At 37.2% G+C, this 24,724-nt stretch overlaps 1 protein-coding gene across 1 annotated transcript in view; it reads left to right on the top strand.

Moving 5' to 3' along the window:
- PDGFC (platelet derived growth factor C) overlaps nt 1–24,724 on the top strand; it is a 119,360-nt gene that overhangs the window by 54,255 nt on the left and 40,381 nt on the right. The window contains exon 2 of the mRNA XM_060778792.2: nt 9,489–9,684. Coding sequence (XP_060634775.1) covers nt 9,489–9,684 — 196 coding nt within the window. The remainder of the gene's footprint in view (nt 1–9,488; nt 9,685–24,724) is intronic.

Here is a 24,724-nt window from a genome sequence, read left to right as displayed (position 1 = left end):
CTTTTTGACAGATGTTCTTTGACATTAATACCTTGCTTTATAGATGTTACGTTCCTTTCTACTGTAAACAGATGCTGTGGGGTTCTAGAACTTTTTTTCTATCCAAATTTCATTCATTCACATATGTATGTATACACATAGTCAGGTACATTGAATCTGACATTTTAGAGATGCATTTTATTTTTTTCTTCATATCTTTTCTTGAAGGTTTTGAAAGATTTGAAATTTTCCCATGCTATGGCACTAGGGATATGGCACTTTAAACAAAAAAAAAAAAAGAGCAAAAAAGTTTATTAAATGTTTGTGTTTTGCTCCCAGGAGTGAGTCAGTCGTTTCCTCCTCACCACGTGCTTCCTGGTAAGGTTAAAAAGATTGTTTTGTGGTCTTGAAGGTGGGGATTAATCAGCAGACTAGAATGATCCTTAGCACTTCATTTCCTTCCTGTCTGATTCTGAAAGTGAAGCAGGATCAGCTCTGTTAGTACTTAAGTGGGGGACTGCCAGTGAATACCAGGTGCAAACAGTGTATTTCAGAGGAAGAAACTGGAAAAACCACCTTTGAATATTCCAGAATTATCTGGGTAGGGAAAAGAGCCAGAATTGCATACAGAAACTTAATTTAAAAAAATCAATTAATACAAATGTTATTTATATCCTACCCTATCTCTCCGTAAGTACTCAGGGTGGTTTGATGTGAAACAGAGAGGGGGTTTGAACTTACTAGATCTCAGATATTACTACGACACAGCGAGGATAGGCTGATTGAAAAACTGGCTAACACTAGAGAACCAAAATTTACTCAACCTAGAGGACCATTACCTCAGATATGGCTGGCACGCATGCCTATGGTATGAAGGGGAGAAGTTAAATAAAGATTTCAACAGACATATAATCAAAAGAAGTCTCTTAGATATATGGACAAATATATCAATATGGTATAGAACTCAACAGGATCTTTTCAGAAATTAGATAAACTTTTCTCCCCTAAATTTGCTGAGATAGTTGCAAAAATAATGGACCTAGAAAACAAATCTTCACTACTTGCAGTTTCATATACTTCTAGTTCACGCATCATTCACCTGAAATTTTTACTCCACCAGTAATAAATAACAAGAATGGTTTTGCGTAATGAAACTTATAGCTGTTGGTGGCAAAAGCTCTGATGAATAATTGTTCAGCCTAGATCAGTGTTTCTCAACCTTCCCAATGCCACAGTCCCTTAATACAGTTCTTCATGTTGTGGTGAACCCTAAGCATAATTTTTTTTGTTGCTACCTCATAACTGTAATTTTGTTACTGTTATGAATTGTAATGTAAATAAATATCCGATATGCAGGATGTATTTTCATTTGCTGAATCAAATTTGCAACAAGTACCAAATACTCCCAAATTTGAATGCTGGTGGGGTTTGGGGAGAGGAATTGATTTTGTCATTTGGGAGTTGTAGTTGCTGGGATTTATAGTTCACCTACAATCATAGAGCATTCTGAACTCCACCAATAATGGAATAGAACCAAACTTGGCACATAGAACTCCCATGACCAACAGAAAATACTGGAAGGATTTGGTGGACATCCACCTTGAGTTTGGAAGTTGTAGTTCACCAACATCCAGAGAGCACTGTGGTCTCAAACAACAATAATAGATCTGGACCAAACTTGTCATGAATACTCAATATGCCTAAATGTGAACACTGGTGGAGTTTGGGGAAAATATAGACCTTAATGTTATTTATATCACACCCTATCTCCCCATTGTAGTTGCTGGGATTTACAGTTCACCTACAGTCAAAGAGCATTCTGAACCCCAAAAACGATAGAGTTGGGCCAAACGTCCCACATGGAACCTCTATGCCTAGAAGGGACTTGCTGGTGCAAGCTTCCCCCACCCTCACACTCTCTCCCTCTCCTGCACAAGCACACTACACTGCCATGTGCCAAGCACATTTGTTCTCCCCTCTCTGCTTGGAGTTTCAGAAACAGCCCCCCTCTTCACAGTGAAGGAGGGCTTTTGGTGGGAGGATTTGCTGTCTGTTTCCTAAAAGGAAGAGAAAGACAGGTGGAGAGATCTTCATTCTTCTCTACCAAAGGGGTTCCTAAGAACATAAAAAATATATGTTTTCTGATGGGTCTTTGTTAACTTCTCTGAAACCCCCTCTTGATCCCCTCTCCTCTTTTTTTATAGCAGAGCATTGTTTTTTGTCTTAAAAGGAACAAATGAGTAATTTTAGCAATTTTCCTTTTAGTGCAACAAGATCTTCAAAAACAGTGCAGTTTCCAAAGAATATTCACAATTTGGAACCTATTTTTTTTTTGCCAAATTCAAACTTTTTTTTGCATGCAAAATGTTTCCTGGACATGAAACAGGATTTGTTGTACAAAAATTGCTGTTTTCAGCACCCAAAAGCTTTTCAGAGCACATATCCTGTGTGTAGAATAAATCCCAAATGGCAGAACTTCTCATGAGTACAGGTTTCCCCTCATCGGGGTTTCCAGACACTTTGAAAACACTTCCATCCCTAGTACACAGGGAGATAGGATTAATACTCTTCTGCACAGTGAACTCCTGATGAAAATGTCTTTTCCAACAATTGTTTTTCAGCCTTGGTAGGAAGAGGTTATTTGACAGAAATGATTCGATTCCAGGGGCAAATAGCTTCATGTAGAGTAGACATTTTCATCAGCGCTGAACTCAGGTGAAAGATAGAATATGGAAAATTTACTTTATTGAGCTGCAGCCTCCAGTCAACATGGCTAGTAATGTTTTTAATCTTCTGATTAACAAGTCAAATGGCTTTTGCTACAGATGCTCCTTAACAGAGAGGGAGGTGGTGAGAGACAGAGAGAAGCCTGAATGTAACAGAAATCAAACACTATCTAATAGGAAAAATGTTTTGCTGCTTGGGACCAAGATAACTTTTTGAAAAGAATTTGGTTTGGAATCATCTTAAGGTTTTATTTTATGACAGGAATGTTCAGCATGCATGCTCTGAAACTTTGTTTTAGTTGCCCTCCTTTTCTTTGAGGGGAAGCCAGAAAATAAGGTGAGAATTGGCAACACATTCAAAAAGTACACATATTAAACTCATTTTGCTTAATTTTATTGCTTGGAATCAAACGACAGGTTGTTTATTTTTCTAGTTATAAGTATGAGCTAAATAAAGGAATTGTCAAAAGTAAATGTCAGTTGAATGCAAAAACCATTTTTAGGATAGCTTTAAAAAAGCATTTTCCTTCCAGCCATTGTCTGGAGCTCGAGTATGCTACTGTTTCTAAAGCAAACTTGTCATCATCCTGGGAAGTGTAAATTAATCCTTTTCTCCCAGTCAGTACCACCTTGGGCCCTATTCATCAGGAGCCACTCTCTTTCTGCGTAACGTTTTAAAAAGAGCTAGAGAAGATTTCCTGGGGAAAACCAGGTGGAAAATTCCACTTGAGGATTGCCAGATAAATCTGTATACAGCCCAGTCATTAGACCTAGATCTTTCCTTAAGATCCTGATCTAATTAGGTATATATTTAATGTATTAATCCATTTGGACACCTCCAGTAAAAGTGAGACAGGTCTCGAATTAAAGGTCTGGAAGAGCCCTGTGATTCTCTGAGCAATTTTGCCATATTGCAGACCAATTTCAGGAGCAGGAGCCCACCCCTTTCCCCACGAAAACCAGGAAAAGTATTGGGGAAAGATAGTAAAATCTCCACCAGTGCATTCCAAGATGCAAAGGAAAGTGGTGCTCCAGGATATTAGTCTGATTTTAGTCCTTTGCTCTTTTGCTTTGATAAGTGACTTGATCTGATCAAGACCTTCATGAAAAGTTTAAGGGAAGTTTTCACAGCTCAGTCTTGTCATCCCATCTAGATTTAGCAACCTTTAACTTCTGTTGCCAAACCCCAATGTTGTTTTGGTTCCGTCAGCTGAGAACAAGGGGATTTGTATTTCAGAGCCTGGGAGAGTGGTGGATGATTCTTTCAATGAGCTAATTGATTTTAGAGCAAGATTCTGTGTGAGAGAATAGACTTGAAAGTGAACCTGTATAGGAGTGCAGCAGAGTGGGAGATGCAGGAGACCTTCCACTTATTGATAGCATAACAACCCCAGATAATGAAGTGGATGGGTGAGAAAGCTCGCCTCAGGGAATCAGGCTTGATCTTAAGGAGGAATCAAGCAGATGGAAAAGATCGCAAAAACTCTGTGAGAAGGAAGAGCAGCAAAAATCCCACAGGAAAGGGAGTCAAGATCACAAAAATACCTTCATGTTTTGTGGTTCTTAAATCAAAGAAGTGTATCTTTGGGAATTCAGATCAGGACTTCCGAGGGGACAGTCCAGACAGCAGCCATAGTGCGTTCGACTCTTTCAAGAAGGCACAGATCAAACCCACTATCAAATTAATTTGCTACAAAACAGGATTTTCTTGCTTTGTAACAAATGAATTTGTTTTTACGTGGGGCGTCGTTTGGATACCCCACTTGAAAATGCGGGAGCTCCCGCTTTTTAATTGCTGTCACGATGCACCCTGGGTTAATAAATGGGGAAGATATGCCATGTGCAAAACAGATCTGTTTAATTGGTTTATCAAACCTGTTCTCTGTATATGTCATAGTTTTCATCCTGATGGGGCTCTTGCATCACTAATATAATCTTTATTTAGGATTTCATATTGCACAGGGTAGTCATCTGGTGACTGCAATAGAGAGAAAAAACTATGGTGGACCTGTAATTCTAAAATATTTAAAGAACATTTTAAGGCTGCTTTTTAAAATGTTATCATGACCTACTAACATCTGGGAAATTCACCTGTTCCAAAAATGTATTTACTTGGAAACTGAGCAGTAATAAAATGATTCATATCAGTATCATTCATTCAATTTATTAACTATTCAAAGCTGACCAGTTTGAAGACAAAATGATGAATATTCTAGCTATTTTGGCTTCTGTTTCCCCTTTGTCATGAATTCATTTAGTACTTAGCTGAAGTTTACTATTGGATTGCTCACATTTCAAGCAATTGGCAGATGATAGCCTCTGTTCTATACCTCTGGTGGGAGGTTTTCAGCAAGAGTTGCTCCCAGTCGTGTTTAGAGATGACTGGGATGTGGAACATACACATAACCTTTTGTCAATAAGTGTGTGCTCTACTACCAACTTGTCACTTCAAGAGAGAAAATATATATTTAAAAATATTACAGCATGAATTAAAAACTGTTGGAATTTATATAAAACAAATACCATTTAAGGTATTTGTAAACTATGTCTGCATTAATGTATTTCATAGTATTGTTACTCTCATACTCTGAATATCTCTTTGTCTTTTGTTCCCACAAATTTGGCCTTGGCTTCATACCCAATTTGATATGTTTTGTGAGAGTTGTCACTATAATCTTTATAGGATGATAATGAGGATTAGAACATTATATAGAATGACAATGAGTGTTTATACTTCTAAAGAGTAAGGCTGTTATTTCTTAAATAAATTGTGCCTACAGGGAACAGTTCTGTTTTAAGAGAGACATGACTATACTTGTTCTTGTTAAAGTTTTCAGCTTTAGTTTGTGATACCAATGTTTATCTGATTTTGGTAACTGACATAGTTTGTGTTTCATTTGTCTGGATGTAGGGTCGGCGTGTACTGCTTTACAAGAATGCCAATATGATTTCAATAGTGTATATTCTTGTAGCTTACTATAGCAGTAGCACTTTTCTATTAAGTTGGCTTCTCTGAAATCTCAAGTAAATTGCTACCAGTTTGAATACAATTTTAGTTTGGCTTTCTGTTTGCTAATAATCTTATCATTTGACTTTTATGACTCAGGCTTAATAACTTTTTGGCAAGATGGAAAAGAGACATAGTTTAGTGTATGTGTGGGTGGGGGAGGGGGGGAGGTCCTCGGGTTCAGTCTCTGACATTTCCAAGTAGAGCTGGAAAAACTCCTGCCTTTTTCCATTGAGAGCTACTTCCACTTGATGTCAACAGTATTGAACTAGATCAGTGGTTCCCAAGCTTTTTTTTGACCAGGGACCACTTTGAACAGGGACCACTCTCCAACATTAATATCCAAAGGGTTACAAATCAGTTTTTAGTCAACTTTAGATTTGGTTTGGGATGCTGATTCAGAAAATTGCATTGGATAGACCTCATCAGCTCTAGTTTCTGATACAGAACATAGGCCATTGTCAGTAACAGGGAAGGAGTGGCAGGCGGCACAAAAGGAGTGGAAATAAATAAAATAAAACAAAGAGGGAAGCTTGTGGACTAGATTTGCATCCTTGCGGCCCACTGATAATCTGTGGTCCACAAGTTAATACATTAAGATATGCACGGCCAAGAAACTAAGAATTGGCCTGACCAAAGCATACTATGTCTAACTCTGTATAAGGCTGTTTTATATGGTCTGATTGTCTAGTGTTGCTATTTCTTCCTTTCTCAGCATACAGTTGTGTATTTTACTCAGATATCAATCTCATTGTGTTCCGGTGTGCCTATCCTCAGAAAAGCCGTATTAATCTCAGTAGTCTTCTTTTTCTTTGCCCTAAGTTGTGTGTTTGTTGTACAAACCAACCAACGTGTAGTAAAAGTTTTGAAGTGTTGAAATCAGATGCCTAATTACGTTAAAATGTGCATGGCTTGCCAAAATATCTGCTAGACCTTGGAGAATCATTTGTGTGTAAATAAAATAGTCTGTTACTTTTGGATCGAAAATACCACATTTTGCTTTTAAGTTAAGAAGTGTTTTCCACATAACTGTAAAGACCTGGTTTTGCCAGCATGCACACATACTTAACAGATGACTTTAAATCAAACAACTAAAATAATATTGCCTATAATGCAGTAACACAGAGTATAAAGAGAAGATTCTTAATTTAGGTACCTCATTTGCTTTCTGGCTGTCAAATTTGTAAAACATTTATTCAGAAGTTATTTAAACCAATATTTCCACATTAAACATAGGAGGCATTTGGAATAACAGATTATATGAAGGTTTTGGAAAACATGTGATGAATTTGTATTTACCTCTGCTCAAATTTGTTCCTAATGGAATTCATGATGACATGTTTAATAGTGTATGTGATAGCATCATTTGCTGCAGCCCTGAAGAAATGTATTCTGCAGTATTTCCATAGAGGCCTGTGTGGGTTTTTTTCCTCTCACATGGACATAGGGAACTGAAGAATACCTGCACATTTTGTGACAAGCAAAGATGTCTCAATATTCCAGGATAACACATCAAAAAAAGGGGTCAACCAGTGCAAAAGTGTTCAATTTAGAAAGTGAAACAGCTTTTTCATTAAGAGCAAAAGCCAATAAACAAACAAATAAACAGAACTCTAAAAAGGTTTTGTGAAAAATATCCCAGTTGTAAAATTTTCTTTTAAAAACTCCCCCAAATGACCAGAAAGTACATAAAAACCTTTCCCATTTATTGTTTTATCACAGATGAAATAAAATAAGCAATGATTTGCCTCTCTACATGTGAACAGTTAGAATGAATCCAGAATCCCTTTCTGTATAGGTTGACTGAACATGGGTGGAGATAGAGCTGTTGAAAATGGTTCTTGTGATTAGGACATACTAATAATATTTGAAAGAACAGGCCAAACAGGGACAAAGGAAGCAAAGTAATAACATCAAGAAATGTGATGGAAAGGACCTAGTTGTACATACCTATTGGATTTCGTTTTCGGATTTCGTTTCGGGGGGGGGGGGCTAAATTTTTTTCAGGGGGGTTCGGGGGGGCTGAGTTTCGGGGGGGCTGAGTCTGAGTGAAAGAGGGTCTAGCCTAGCAAACCTTTTGTATCATTATCCCAATACCCCCATGCATGTGGGATATATTGAGTATGGTGATCAGATCATGATATGAATAAACATAACAGTTTAAATAATGCACCAGTAAGGCCTTTTTGCGAACCACCATGAGAATTTCGGGGGGGGGGGGGGGGCTGAAGCCCCTCAAGCCCCCCCCCCCCGGCTACATGCCTGCTATTGTATATGGCATATGACCGAGTCAATTTCTTTGCTGGGCTTCAGCCGAGTTTTCCAGCCCTTTTTTTGGCTGAAAAAACCCGCCTTGGCTTATACTTGAGTCAGTTACTATTATTTTACTCTGTTATTATTATTATTTCATTACATTTATTATTTTACTCTATGATTATTACATTATTTTTCTCTGTTATTGTTGGTAATACATTTATTATTTACTCTATTTATTATTAGTATTACATTTATTATTTTACTCTCATATTGTTGTTATTATTATATTTCCATTATTTTACTCTATTATTAATATTTTTATTACATTTATTATTTTATTCTCTTTATTATCATTGGAAGGCTACGTAAGCACATTTACATTGAAGAAGGTTAGAATAACAGTTTAATAACAGTTCAATCACAGTTGGACAGTCTTATCTTAAATTACAATTTTATGTAAATATTCAAAAACATTTAACCTACTGATGCCTCAATTGATGTAATTTTATTAATATCTATTTTCATTTTGAAATTTACCAGTAGCTGCTGCATTTCCTACAATTGGCAATAAGTTTTCCCAGTTTTTTGTGGTAAAATTAGGGGTTTCCACTTATATTTAGGTCGGCTTATACTTGAATATATACAGTAATTGTATAATGTCTGCTCAGAAGAAGTCCCTTTAAAACAGTGGTTCTCAACCTGTGGGTCCCCAGATGTTTTGGCCTTCAAGTCCCAGAAATCCTAGTACCTGGTAAACTGGCTGGGATTTCTGGGAGTTGTAGGCCAAAACACCTGGGGACCTACAAGTTGAGAACCACTTCTTTAAAGATTAAGTTCTTATTCACAGGGAATGTGTATTTATTGAAACTTAAATAATAAAAAATAGTATTTGTTCAATTGGAAACACCAGTATCAATCACAATAGCCAGAGGAAACAATATCTCATTCATTCATGATATGAACATCTGAAATAATCAGTATATTTATTTATTTGTACCACCAAAATCTTTCAGTGGAGTTAAGACAGGAAATATATGTGGATTGATCTCTTGCATTGTTTTCTGGATATTCTCACATCTATTTGTTACTGCTTCTACTTTTAAAAGTAATCTTTATAAAATAAGTTTGAGTAATGGTATATCACTCTCTTTTATTTAAAAACACATCAATTTTACTTATCAGTGGTAAACCATTCACTTTTCAGATCTTAAGTTACCAGTAATGGAACTGAGCAGGTCTCTAAAAAGGAGTATTTACACTGTTCTTAGTCTGTCAATCAGATAGATTTTTTCCCCTGCTCAGCCAAGGTAGATTTGTACATGTTTCTGAGCATTTTTCTTCTTTTGATAATTAGAATTCCATAAGAAGCTTATGATGTGGTGGAATAATATAGCATGGTAGACTGGCATTCAAATGAAAAAGTCAAGATTCCACTATGAAAATGTAAATTCGCACTTTGGATCAGCTTGGCCATTTAATAACTGATGTTTCTATTCTTGTATGTATTTTTTTTATTGTAGGAGTGCAAGAGCCACAACATGAGAAGATTATTACAGTGTCTTCCAATGGAAGTATTCACAGCCCAAAGTTCCCATATACTTATCCCCGCAACACAGTACTGGTGTGGCGATTAGTAGCAGTGGAGGAGAATATGTTGATACAGCTTACATTTGATGAACGGTTTGGGCTTGAGGACCCAGAAGATGATATATGCAAGTAAGTTCCTATTGCTGAGTTCATTTATGCCTAATGAAAATGATGATGGACATAATGAAAGCATGCCACAGACTTTTCCCTTACTGTTTCCAAACAATTAATTATATCTCCCCATGTTGTCTGTTGTATAGTTTGCACAGAATTTTGCCTGTGTATGCTCTGACCAGTTCAGTTTTACTCTGTAGCTCTGACCTCTTGGAATATAGCATGGTATGAAAAAACAGACATTCTGGGTAGTGCCACAATCTTTGCCATCGTTCACTATAAATGAAAACCTTTATTTCCATTTGAATTAGAGTGCAGTGAGTATTCCTACTTGAATCACTCAAAACAAATACATTTAATTTGCATCTAAATGGAAGAATTTAAAGCATAGTAATCAACAAATGTCATGAAAATAATGGTACCATTCAGTGCTACAGTACAGTCTTTGTTTGAAGAAGAAATATAAGGGCAATAGTAGGCCAAACAAGGCAGGTATCGCTTTAGCACATATGCTGTTTTCTTTTTAAAAAATATTTTTATTAGGTATTTATTTTAGAGTGCTTTAAAAAGAAGTGGGGTAGAGAAGTGTAGGGAATGAAAGTAGGGGTAGTCTAAAGTAGGGAGAAAGAAGGAAAAGAGATAAAAGAGAAACGAAAGAGATGAAAGAGAAAGAGGAAGAGAAAAAAAGGGAAAAAAATTGGGAGGGAAAAATATTTAAGGGGAAGTGAGGCATGGGAAGGAAAGAGAAGTGGAAAAAGGGGGGGATTGTTGCTTCCATGCTTCATCTCTACATCTGCTGTTTTCTATCTTTGATGTAATCTCATGTAACTATAAAATTTTGCTGCAAGCAATCTTAGTTGTTCACAGTAAGAAAACAATGAATGTACTGTTGAATTGTCTGTCTTTTTAGTTGTCTTAGTTATGATATTGTAGACAAACATATTTTTCCTGTTGTGAATAAATCACTCAGAAAAACTTTCAGTGTACGTAAAATATATTTCTTTATTTACTCTATTTATATCCTGCCATTCTTTACACCGAAGGGTATAAAAAAGTTATAAAAGCCTGTGCTCTACCGATATATGATTTTCTGATATTTAAAGGAGCATGTTCTGAATACTTCCTTACAATTTCTGACTTTGAAAATGTAATTGCATTGCTTAATTATTGTAACGACATTGGCCTTGTAAACCTGCTCAAATTATAACCTGTATGAAACATTGCATTAATAATACAGCTTGTGTGAGATAAATTTGGACCCGCTTTACTTTATGAAAAGTAACTTGGATTGAATTGGAATTCTACTGTGTAAACTCAAGTCTGGCAGTTCTGTATTTTGGACTTCATCTCACAGAACCTTTCACCATTTGCCATGCAGACAGAGGCTTCTGGGAGATAAGTACAAAGTCACTTGAGGATCAAAAGTTGAGAACCTTAGCTTTAAAAGGATGTAGTCTGTAACTGAACAATGAGATATGAGTGTGTGGTGAAGATGTCACAGTCATTACATTTATTCAACTGACTAAACAGATTGGCTTAGGAAGGACATCAGCCCAGAAGAAGATTGTGTGATCTGCATTTGGATTCTGGTATTGGTTGAGGGAGACGTTGGACAATTATTTTGAGAACAGACTTGTAATTGGGACTCAGTCTTATAAACTTCATCTCTTACTTTGACATATTCACACTTACAAAGTGATAGTATCTAAAGTGGTTCAGCCACCTATGAAATCTGTAGACGATTGCCAGCTCAGTCTTTAAAATGCTACAACATTCTGCTGATATGTCAAAAAATTGGAGAATAAGAACCCTTCCAGACAAGCTCTATATCCAAGGATCTGATCCCAGGTCTTCTGTTTATCCCAGATATCTGGCAGATATCTGGCAGTGCAGACTCATATAATCCAGCCCTAATAGCTATATCTCAATAATAATAATAATAATAATAATAATAATAATAATAATCCTGCTTTTCTCCCTAATGAGACCAAAGTGGCTCACAAAATAATACAATACAAATCAAAGCACATTTATATCTTCCTTTGTCTCTATGTCTAGTCTATGAATCAGTATCATGGCTGTAGTCTTGTGAGTTTTCTATTTGGAGTGGATCCTATTTAACCTTTTGGGGCTTTTTTTGAGGTAAATGTGTAGAAGGTTGTCATGCATAAAGGAGAGTATCCAACATTTGTTTTATATAAGCAAGCAGTCCATCAGACTGCTTCATATATCACTGAAATCTTTGAATAACATTAAAAAAAACCAGAGGAGGAAATATATAGTAGAATTGCCTTGATTCTTAGTGGCTTATTTTATCAAGAATGCTACTATTTGTAAAAGGACATGAAAAGTATAGCAATACTTTGGGCAATTCTGGCAGCAGCAATTAGGCTTGTCTGAGCTTTGGTTTCTCTTTCTCTGTATGACAGTATGTATAATAATGAGTGATGCCTAGGGGCAAATTTCTTGGTATCTTTTCCAGTCGTTCCCCAGTGGCTAGCATATATCAATAATCATTTATTTGTATCCCTTGGAGAATGTGTGCAGTCAAGGAGTTAAATATGTTGTAGGTACTTCAATTATTCTGATTTAATGAGATTACTCATAAGTCTGGTGTTATTTCAGATTTCTCTGTGCAGTTAAAACTGAGTTATATTAAAAATAATTAAGTTAACAGTTTGGAAAAATATCTTGAATAGTTTATCATATTATGTAGGATATCTCTGAACAGTATCTGCAATCCACCTCATGGTTCAGTCCTGTAAGAATAAAAAGTGAGAACAGGGGGTAACATAAATGTCCAGCATTTCACATACATTGCACATATATTTCACTTAAAATGTGCTTTATTAGGAATTCTGTTTGAAAATGTGAAGGGAAAAAGCAGGGGAGGAAAATGCAATTTTCATGTTATGGCATGGCTGACCCAAATAGCAATTTATACGTGCTCACTTGAATCTAGTTTATATTCTGATTCGCTGTGTTGATAGAGAAGAAATGTACTAAAAGTGGTGATGACTTGACATTCCAAGTCAGGATGCACATGAAACAGGTGCACAGTTCCGCTTTGTTCCCGTTGAGTCAGATTCAAGGAGTCAGAGCACACATGAGAGTAAAGGAAATTCTTTCAGACTTTGAGTCTAGGAAAATTCCCTCTTTGATGCTACATCAAAGGGTGTCTTGTGGTACTTAGCCAATTTTGTAAAGACATGTAATAAAACCAAAGCGGGAAGATTGGTCCAGTGAATGACATCAAGATCCACGTTAAGATCTTTGATGTTGTTTGTGCAGAATGGATGATTCTGTTTTATTAATATTTTGCCATAGACCACCAAGGACCCTTTCTAGAAACAAATAAAATATTAATCATATTGCAGTCATCATAAGCAATACAACATTATTTTCCAGACTTACACTTCCACCTTATAGTAAACCTTTACTTCATAGAATACAGTGGAACTGCAGTCTTCACTTTGTACTTTGCTTTTCTATAACTGGAGAGAAAGTAGAGGACAGCATTCGATGATGCTGTTGAACTACTGAAAATTTGCTTGATATGTGTGTGTAGTGTGTGTGTGTGGTTGTTATTGTTGTTGCGTGTATATATATAGAGAGAGACAGTAGTTAGGAAAAATGTACTCAATGACAATGGGAGGGAAGGGGAATTTCCCATCCTGGTTAAAAGAAACAGTAGGTAGACCACTGCTGAAGAACAGCTTTCTGGATCCCCTGGACATTAATAATTACAGACCAGTGTCTAATCTCCCTTTTTTGGGCAAGGCAATTGAGAAGGCAATTGCCCTACAACTCCATTCAGTCTTGGATGACACACACTTCCTTGACCCATTTCAAACTGGCTTCAGAAAAGGATACAGAGCTGAGACTGCTATGGTCACCTTAGTGGATGATCTTTGTCTCAACACCAACAGGGATAATGTGTCCCTGTTGGTGCTTTTAGACCTTTCAGTGGCCTTCAATACCATCAGCCATGGTATCCTTCTGGAACGCCTGGAGGGGCTGGGAATCGAAGGCATTGCGCTGCAGTGGTTCTGCTCGTACCTCTGAGGCAGGTTCCAGTTTGTGGTGCTTGGGGATATCTGCTCCTCAAAAAAGTAACTGTTATATGGTATCCCACAAGGTACCATTCTATCCTCAATGCTCTTTAATATTTACATGAAGTTGCTGGGAGAGATCGTCCATAGGCATGGGGTGGGGTGTTATCAATATGCTGAAGACACCCAAATATATTTCTCCATTCCTCCAAAAACAGCTCAGAATGAGTGCCTAGAGGAGGTAATGGGCTGGATGAGGAAAAACAAATTGAAATTGAATCGAGACAAAACAGAGGTTTTTGCCATCAAGGATCCTAATCTGGGGTGGAGGTGTGTCAACCAGTTTTGGATGGGGTTACACTCCTCCTGAAGTGCTGTGTTCACAGCTTGGGAGTCCTGCTGGATCTGTCTCTCCAAATATCAGGCCACGTTGATGTGACAGTCAGGAATGCTTACTACCAGCTTCAGCTGATATGCCAATTGCGCCCCTTTCTAGATTTGGAGGAACTTAAGATGGTGCATTCACTGGTAACTTCATTTTACATTGGGCTATCTTTGTACCAAGTTCAGAAACTCCAGATGGTTCAAAACATGGCAGTCAGATTTATTACAGGAACATCTAGTAGTCAGTATTAGGGCTGGGCAATTCGTTTCGTTAATTCGTAATTCGTTAAAAAATTCGTTAATTTTTGAATTACGAAACGATTACAAAACTTTTTTTTAACCTGTGTTTTTAAATATCGAAACGGCAGGCGCCAAAAATTTTTGTATTTCCGTCCATTTCGGAAATACGTAAGATGGCCGCCTGCCGATGCTTGCTGAGAGGGCGAGCTTTTACTTTTCCTTGGAAGGGAGAGGGGCGAGCGAGCGGCGAGCGAGAGGGCCCGCCAGAGTGAGTGCCTGCCTTCCCTCCTTAATAATAATTAATAATAATTAATCCCTATTCTACTAAACTAATAATTAAATTTAAAAAATATTTAAAAAATATTGAAAAAAAAAGGGCGCCATCTTTACAAAATGTTTTGTAAATATTTACGAAATTTCGTAAATACCGAACTTTTTTTTTGGAAAATTTTGTAATTATTTTAAATATCGAAACAAAAAAAACCCCCAATTACAAATCGATTTTAGAAACAAATTTTTGTGTTGTTACCCAGGCCTAGTCAGTATATTAAACCTATCCTAAAGTCACTCCATTGGCTGCCAACTAGTTTCCAGGCAAAGTACAAGGTGTTGGTTTTGGTTTTGACCTTTAAAGCCCTACGTGGTTTGGGTCCAGGTTACTTACAGGATCACCTTCTCCCGTACAATCCGCTCCAAACACTGAAGTCCTTTAGGGGGAGTCTGCTCCAGCCTGCGAGAACCTGACTGGCAACCACCACCCAGAGGACCTTTTCATTGGTCACCCCAAGATTGTGGAACAACCTGCTGGTAGAGTGCCAACAGCTACATTAACTGTCGGAATCTATCTCTTCTGGCTGGTCTACCCAGATAGTTTTAATGACGAATTTTAAAATTCCACTCTATGTCAAACTTTTGTTTTGTGTATTTCAATATATATTTTATGGAAATATGTTTTAATATGTGTATTCTATGGAGTTTTTTAAATGCTTGTATGTTTTGATCATGTGTTTTAGCAATGTTGTAAGCTGCCTCAAACTATGAGGAGTGGCAGGTAATAATGATGATGATGATGATGTGTAGCCAACGTGATATTTTTTCCATTCAGAAAGTGTCTTAACAAAGATAAAATTCTCCTTGTTGCCTTTATGAATGAAAGATTCAACTAACTGGAAGACTAAATGCATTTGTTCACCAAACATAAGGTGTCTGAGGGCTGTTAAAACAGTTCTGCATAGATGAGTTTTTTGAATAAAAATATGTCTGGTTTCAGGGATTTTTTTAAAGAGGTTCAGCGCTCTATAGCAGTTGGCTACCATGTTTAGACCATTGGTGTTGAAGTAAAGCAGTTTTAAATTAACCATAATTCGTGGTGCACAAAATTGACATGTCAGGAAGTGGGGGGATTTCCCCCCTCTCCTGCACACACTTCCTGACATGTCATTTTCATGCATCAGGAGTACTCTCCGGAGGGGCCTACCCTGCCAGCAGGCCCATCAGAAGTTTTAGAGGGGAAAATTGGGGTCTAAATGCCATTCCAGGGAAAGCCCAGAGTTTGGGTTGGAGGTGGGACAGAAACCTGGGATGAACTGGGTTACAGAACCTCAGTTCCTCCCAGGTTTGGAGACAATGTAGAAGAGCCCTGAAACTCTCCATGTGTAGACTCGTCATTTATTTATTTATTTATTTATTTACAGTATTTATATTCCACCCTTCTCACCCCACAGGGGACTCAGGGCGGATTACAATGTACACATATATGGCAAACATTTCATGCCAAAGACACAGCAGATATAGACAAACAGACAGAGGCTATTTAACTTTTTCTGGCCGCCAGGGGAGCTGTCACTTTCATCATCCATCTGCAACACTGATTACGTACTTCCTCATTCCCCGCATGCTTTTGCTGGAGTTCTTTGCTGGAGTCTTTTTTATGGCCTCATACATTTTGTTAAATTAGCCTCCCCATACACATAGGTGGTACCTAATTTTCCTACTTGACAGATGCAACTGTCTTTCGGGTTGCAAAGGTCGACAATAAGCTACACAATTTGTAAGAAGCTCACTCCTTCCCGAGCTGGCTTCGAACGAACTCATGACCTTGTGGTCAGAAGTGATCTTAATGCAGCTCATTCAGACAGCTGTGCCTCAGTCCTGGTCATTCAAGGGATCTTTGTCTTAAGTCAGTCAATAAAGCATTGCATTGACAGTTTCTCCTCCATGCTGTTATGAGGACAGTTGATTTCAACCAAATGGACTTAATGGCCTGAATTATGTTATGATACCATTACAGATAACATACCATTCCAACTAGCATCAGAGCAAGCAACTCTAGCTCTCCATGTGTTTTTGAATGGCAATTCCCATAATAGGGGCAGGTAGAAGATGCTGTCCAACAGATTTAAAGGGGCACAATTGTTTGCCTTTGTTGTAAGCAGATCTTTGTCCCTTTAGTGACTACAGCTCCCATTATTCTGCATCCCATTGGTCATTGCTGCTGAAGTCTAAAATATAAGGGGGATTCCTTACATAGGAATTTATTATATGCAGAATGCATTGATGTTCCTTAAGAGGGAATGATATAGGGATCTCAGGTTCTTAGTACTGTAGTAGCAACATGGAGAAAGAATGTAGTCATGGTAAAGCAATATGCCGCAACCATAGCATGTCTGTAAGTAGAGAACATTAATGTAGAAGAACAAAGTAGCATAAAATGGTAGCATGGGAACCACCTATGTATAAAAGTGGTACAATAGTGAGATCAGTTTACTCTGTTTCCTTGCAGTCACCAAGCAGGTATTTGACAGATTATACTGGTTAAGTAATTGTTTCTGGATATATTTTTTAAAATACTGAAGCTGCTTTTTATCTTTGAAATAATGGTACAACTATTTCAGAAATATATTTGCAACATCAAATATGCTGCATTCCCTTTGAAGTGTGTACTTTTGCAATGGAAAATTATTTGCTTAGCTATTGAGTTCATAAAACAAGTACTATGGACTGGTGAGTTATGATAAACATAATAAATAGACTAAACATTTGGATATCTGAGGATTCATTGTAGTAAAAGGTTATAAAAAACATTTGAGCTAATCTTTTCATGTTGAATAAATACATCAGTGTATATCTGAGTATTTTAACAGCATCTTGAATTAGAAAGCTATATTTTCCCCCATATTTGCTTTTTTTTTGTGTATAGCGTTGACTTGTCTATTACAATCCCTTTCCAGTTTGACATATTTACAACTTCCAGGAGCCTGTCTTGTACTGTTACTGTAATGCAAATATTTGTTGAATATTGTCTTTGAAAGGCCTGAAATAATTTGAATGTCATTGACAGTTGTGAAAGAGAAAAAAAATGGAATTTACCTTCTTAATTATTTATCTCTATCTCATGCTTTAACCACTCCTTGTCTTTCTTAATTTCTTTTTTTCTTCTCTTGTCATGCATTTGTATAATTTTATGATTGTGCCATACTGCCTCGGCCAGGGACTAGGAGAGTTTCAGTGAATGAACTAAAATCAAGCCAGACGTTGTATTAGTCTATTACCACAAAATAAAAGTAATCTGGAGGCATCTCAAAGACTAGCAAAATTATTATGATAAGAGATTTTTGTGAACTTTAGTTCATTTGATACATTAAGCTCTAGGTGTCTATACACCCAGTTGATGTGGAGGTAGAATTAAGTCAGAGGGAAATGAAATACAGAAAATACATACACTGACATTAACAATAAATAGTGTCTGTTATTAAGAATAGCATTGACCATTTACCAGACAATTAAGATTTATTTTAATCATCACCTGTTCTCCAGTAATCCTTGTGCTGAGTCAGCTATGTAACATACATTTGGTAATATGATTTTTAAAGACATCCTTTGACTTAATTCTAACATGTAAGATGGAATTCGGTTTATAAATACATTTTAATGGATTGGTTCCTTGTCTTAGTTCTTTCTTTAGGTTTGTTTGTCTCAAAACTGGGCTGAAATCTGCCTTCCCATATTTTTAATGTTGTCATTTTTAAGGTCAGATTTGTGCCCATTTATTATTATTTTTAAAATATAGACTGTCTTATGTAAAATACAGAAAGGTATTGCTGGCAGATCACACACTGGAAGATGAACAGGTGGATGAACCCCAGATGTTGCTTTGAAGAAATGTCTTGATAAATTATTTCTGCATTCATAGCTGCTATAACTGCTTACAAATCCAGACCTGTTTTCTCTCTCTGTATAAATCTTTAACTCCATTCCAGGTTTAAAACTTTTAGCAATGGCTTAGCTGTGGATTGCCTAAGTAAACTTATGCTAATTGATAAGGGTTAGGGTTAGGGTAAGGACCTATACCATCTATCTCCTGTAAGTGTGAACAGGTTTGTTCTTCTTGTATTTCAGTTCAGCCTTAATGGTAAATAAATAGAGGAGGCTTAGTGTCGAGACACAGACACCTTAAAGAGCCACACACTGTATTAAGTCCAACAAAAGTTTATTGCAGCAAACAAAACAATAGCTCAGAGACACTTAAACTTCAGTGTCTCTGGCCCAAACTCAAAAACTAACCAAACTTGGTTCATAAAAGGCAAACGGAAAGTAATCCGGATTTAACAGGAAAAAGAACCGGGTTAAAACGCAGCACTCAGTAGCAAACAAACAGTGCTGCACTCAAATGGTTAACAGCAAGGAGGAATTGCCGAAAGAGTAATCAAAGCCAGCCAAAGTCCAGAAGTCATCGTAGGAGGAGTCCAAAGAAGCGTCGTTACCAAATCCGTCAAACAGCGTTGTCGTCAAACCAGTCTGAGATCCAGGAAGGGAGAAAGCCACACTCACGAGACGTCAGTCCAAGTCGAAGACACACAGGAACAGGAACTCCAGGCTGCAGAATCCCGGACCCAAAGCCCAACACGAAAACAGGCAGAGACAAAACCACACAATACAGGAATGCAACCAACACTTTGCCTTCTGCAAAGATTCCCCATTTCAGGGCTTACTTTTATCTTACAGATCATCATCGGACAATTAGCTGACCTCCGCCCCATCATTATCTCTTACAGCTGTTTTTTGTCCCCACACGTGAATTCCTGATTCCATCCCTCCAATTCCTCCAGCATCTCTCAAGACTTAGGTCTCCCCAAGACTTAGATGTATCCCCTGTTTGCCAATCCTCATTCCCAGAGAAACCCATGCACGTGTCACTGGACGTTGGCTCTGCACACACATCTCTCACCTCTTGTACCTTAGTCCAGTCCAATGTGTCATCTCCATCCTCATCACTCCCAGATCCATCTCTCCCCGAGAAACCCATGAATGGTTCATCATCTGTGGGAGCAGTAAGTATATCCCGGATCCTTTTCCTCTCACGCTCCTCATCCGATTCCTCCTCTCTGTACCTCTTCTCCCATCCATTGTATCTCCTTCCTCCCCCTCGCTCATCGATCCTTCATCTCCCGAAAATCCTTCGAATGAGTCTTCATTGGTAGGCTCCATAAGTATATCCCGGATCCTTTTCCCTTGTTGTTCCTCATCTAACTCCTGCTCATGAGTACCCCTTTTCCCTCTCCTGGCACTCATACTACCATTTGTAGTGTTACATACAGGCTCTACTATAACACTTAGTGGTGTCCTTTAGTTTTCTTAGTCAAGAGCAGTTTTTTAGTTTTCTGGTTTAAGAAGGAGAACTATATATGTATGCAAAAACCTTTTTTTCCCTAGTGTATATGTGTCTCTATATCTCTCATATGCAAAAACCATCAGCAATTTGATGTGTATCTATGCATAACGGCAAATGTGTTGTATCTGAAATTAAAAAAAGGAAAGTGGGAGTCTAGATCAGAGCTTTTTAAAAATTTTCAACTGGCAGCCCCCTTTTAGCCAAGAAATGTTTATGTGACTCCAAGTGTTTAAAGGACAGAGGGAGGGAGGGGAGGGAGAGAGATGTTGCACATTCAGAAGGAAAAGCACAACCCAAACATACAGTGATGGTGACTCCATTTTGGGTCCCAACCCATAGTTTAAGGAACTCCACTCTAGATTCGAGTCATCTCATTTTGTTTTTCAATTTTATGGACCAACACTAATAATTTTAAGATAAATTTCTTCAATTGTAAACCTTACCTCTTGTTTTGGTTGTTTGTTTATTTGTCTGTTTTGGCCACGATAACCATATTTAAAAGCTCTGGCTAAACCAAAATAAGTACAAGTAAGGTGTGTTTGCTGGAAGGAGTATGTAGAGATGTGTTCTTTGTTTTAAAAGAGTGAGAACACAGCCAGAAGAGATCTGATTTGTAAATTGGTTAACACAGGCATACTTTATTATAGTTCCAGTGTACTTACTTTCAAGACACCAATCAACATCATTGCTTTGCACATCTAGAAATGAACACAGTACTGGCGAATGACCAAGAAATACAGGAAGCAGTGTATTAAGTACTTTTACTTATTACACTGATGTTGAACCATGAACAGCTAGATTGAGACCAACAAGAAAATTAAAAGTATATATGGGCAACCCATGTGCAATGGACCATATGCTGACTCATAATAACCATCAGTACAGCAACTGTGATTGATTATTCATTAATCATTGACACTCCTCCCACCAACCATATGTTGCCAAATTTTATTGTCATTGTATGGTGTGTGTTGAGAATTAAATAATAGTAATAATAATAATAATAACTATTATTATTTATTTCTAGACCACCCTCTCTCCCTGGAGGAACTCAGGGTGGTTTACATGTAAAAAGGCAAAAATTCAATGCCTCAAAATAGGCAAAATATCCCCCAAAGTCTAAGTAGTCCCAAACTGCATTGCTAAGATGTTTTGATGTGTTAAGTTCAGTAATATGATGCAATTACTCGTTTAACTACTCCAACAGCAAATGGAGTTGCTTCTAGTTTACCAGGAAAAAGTACACCACATTAGGTCAGTGATTTAACCCTCAATTCTTTTTCCACACCAGTATCTGCCAAAACTGGTATACAAACCTTTCTATTTTAGAAAATGCCTAACTTGTGTGTTCTATGTCAAGCAGCCTGTTTGAAGAAGCTAAACTAGTTTCCAGTATCAAAATATTTTGGTAAACGAGCCAAATCCAAATTTATTGCTTCTAAAATTGTTTCATGTTACTGTTGTTGGCTCCATTTCTAATGCAGTTATTTTTCCTTGGAAATAAGTGCTGCAGTCTTAGATCTTGTTTCTGTCTAGGAGATTCTGGGAACAATTAGTGTTGATGGAGCGTTTTCTCTGTTCATTACTCACTGAAAGATGCAAGTAAATGAGGACAATAAAGAGACATATAAAACAGAAGGTCTCTACTGCTGACCTTCCATTTTTTCAGTTGTACAGTGCAGACCAGAGATCTGAAGCCAAAAATCCAGAGATTTGTGTGTGGTTTCATAAATGGTGAAGTCAGTAGGTAAATGCAAGTGTAAAGCTATGGAAAATGCTATAATAAAAACATAGTATGTATATACTCTAAATCAGGGGTCCTCAATCTAACCAGCCCTTGCTCAGTGTCAACCTAAGTCTTGAAAGCACACCAAAACAACAACAATCCTATCTCGTCAGCCAGAAGCAGGCCCACCCTCCCCACTGAAATATTAATAAGTTTATATTTGTTAAAATTGTTCTTCATTTTAATTATTGTATTGTTTTGAAGAGTTTTTTTGCACTCCAAATAAGACATGTCCAGTGTGCATAGGAATTCATTCATTTTTTTTTTCAGATTATAATCTGGCCTTCCAGCAATTTGAGGGACTGTGACCTGGCCCTCTGTTTAAACAGTTTAAGGACCCCTGCTCTAAATCATTGTGTGCATATTAAAATAATATTTGAAAACATTAAAAAAATAACATAAAACAACACCTAAAGAAATTAACAAAGACCCAACTCAATTTTTAAAAGGTGCTCAATAAAAACAAAGCTGTAGCTACTAGTTAAAATGGGCTATACAACTAAGTTAAAGATCCTAATCACAAATCAAGTTAAAATGCCAACATTAAAGTGTTAGAATAGAACAGCAATCTGTATAACTGGTGCCTTAACCATTGTCAAAGGCCTGCTTGAAAAGCCATGTTTTCAACTCTCTGAAAGCATTGGTGGAGACTTGCTTGATTTCCCTGGGGACGGTGTTCCAAAGCCAGGGGGGCACCACTGAGAAGGCCCTCTCCCTTATCCCCACTAGCCATTTGGACAATTTAATGCAGTTTGTGTGTCTGTCTTATTCAGGTTATTACGTTGTCACTATGCATATGGAATGTGTTGGTCAATACAGAATAGCTTTTTTTCACAGTTGAATCTACAAAACAGAATCTCAGCATCCATCTACATAGGCCACAAAATCCAAAGCTGGTCCAGAATGGCAATATTCTTGACTGGCTATGAAGTCAACTACACTATCCACCTCTGTCTCACTGCATATGATGACTTATGAACCAGGGATCGCCACACATCTGAACTCAGACAGAACAAAACTCCCATTGCCTGAAATTTTATTAAAAGTTAATAAGTTTTCGTAAGTTTTTTGCAAAAAAAAAAATCAAACATATTTGCTCAAAACTCTATAATAATTTACCCACCCATCTTGACATGTGCAAACGCTGGTTAAAATCCATATGAAATTTTCATTTCTCTTTTATTATTTCTGTTGGAAAGCCAATTCATTGCTTGAGAAATAAAAGAGTAGGGGTGTAGAGGTGGTTAAAGAGAATTTGTCTACATAATCACCTCAATAATAATTATAATAATAATTTGTAATAATAATAACAATAATATCTGAACTCTATAATTTTGTACATTGTCAACAAACTATGGCATACAGACACTTGTATTTTACTTTTTCTATGACAGAATAACGAGAAGCGCTAATCGTTTAATTATTCACTCTTTATACAAGTTATTTTGCCTTTTTCTCCTTACAGAAGTAGGTCTGTCATAGTATCAAAGACTTGTAGCAGATGCCATATAGGGCAGCCACAAGCAAGCAACTGGAAGGAAACAACTTGCTCCTTCCTCAGTGCTTAGTGGTTCATCATATCACTGTCTGGATTTTTCATCTGTTCCAATGTTCTGCTTCTCAATTAAGATTTCATACTCCTTATTAGGATTCTTATGTCTTATTTTTCCCTGCTTGCTGTTTGTGTTTGTGTGTGTGTTGTTTTTTTTAAAAAAGGAATGAAGCAATATTTCTTTGCATATCTGGCTAGTTTCCTGAGTATGCAGACTCCTGCCTTGTAGATATCTGCAAAATGCCAAAAATCTGCTTCGTTTTGAAACATGAATTTAATATGCTCAGTGTTTCTTTTTATAAGTGCTTCTAAGCTATCTTGAGGGTCCGCTTTGTTTCAAATTTGAAATACCAAAAATTCATTAGTATTTTGTGTTGTTTATCCACCCATTTGCATCAATGAGAACATTTCTTGTTTCACCATCATTTTTATGGCTATCAGAATGAAACTTGCTACATTGGTAGGACACATTTACCACTGTAAGTCTCCCCAAGTTTCAAAACATTTCACCCATCCACTTATTTTTGGGAATTTTAAAAAGTGTTTATGAATAACATTTGTTTTTTAAAAAACCTAAAAGAGCTATTTCCTTGAATTTCTCTACAATGATGCAACATAGCCAGCGCATAGTTCCTCCCTTGAAATGATGTGACCACAAGCTTTGCTGATAAAAATGCCAACCAGGGCTTCACCTCCTCTTTCTTATGAAAACTTATGAACTTTTAATAAAATTTCAGGCAGTGGGAGTTTTGTTCTGTCTGAGTTCAGATGTGCGGCGATCCCTGGTTCATAAGTCGTCATATGCATGAAATTTGCCAAAACAGTAACAGTGTTTCAGCAGTTCACCAGAGAATTACCCTGACCTTAGCTAAGCTCCTTTAGTTTGGCCCCTTTCCTGTATTTCTAACACTTTAACAGCTAAGGGCATTCCCCTTCCAGCCCAGCCCTCTGAATGTTGCACTTTCCTTCGGCTCTATTTAGGAACCACTGCACTTACTCCGAGCGCCCCGAAGCCAACATCAATTTTTGTTCAGCCATGATATTGTTTTTATGATGATGCCTGATTGTGATGCTTTTATTGATTTGTTGTTGTTGATTGTATTTTATTGTGCTTGTTTAAACCTGTAATTTTTGGGCTTGTCCCTTTGTAAGCCACCCCGAGTCCCTTTGGGGAGATGGAGGCGGGGTATAAAAATAAAGTTGTTGTTGTTGCTGTTGTTGTTGTTATTTACAAATGCACTTGAAATTTTCACAGCTCTACTGCCCTGTCTTTGGGTGGTCCTATTTCACTATTCAGCTGGATTTTATCCATCTTAGAACTTACACCTTTATAGATCTTTGTGTCTGTATGTCTTCAGCATATATAGTTT

This window comes from Anolis sagrei, chromosome 5 (genome assembly GCF_037176765.1).
Source record: "Anolis sagrei isolate rAnoSag1 chromosome 5, rAnoSag1.mat, whole genome shotgun sequence".
Lineage (NCBI taxonomy): Eukaryota > Metazoa > Chordata > Lepidosauria > Squamata > Dactyloidae > Anolis > Anolis sagrei.
This window is presented reverse-complemented; position numbering and strand designations above follow the sequence as displayed.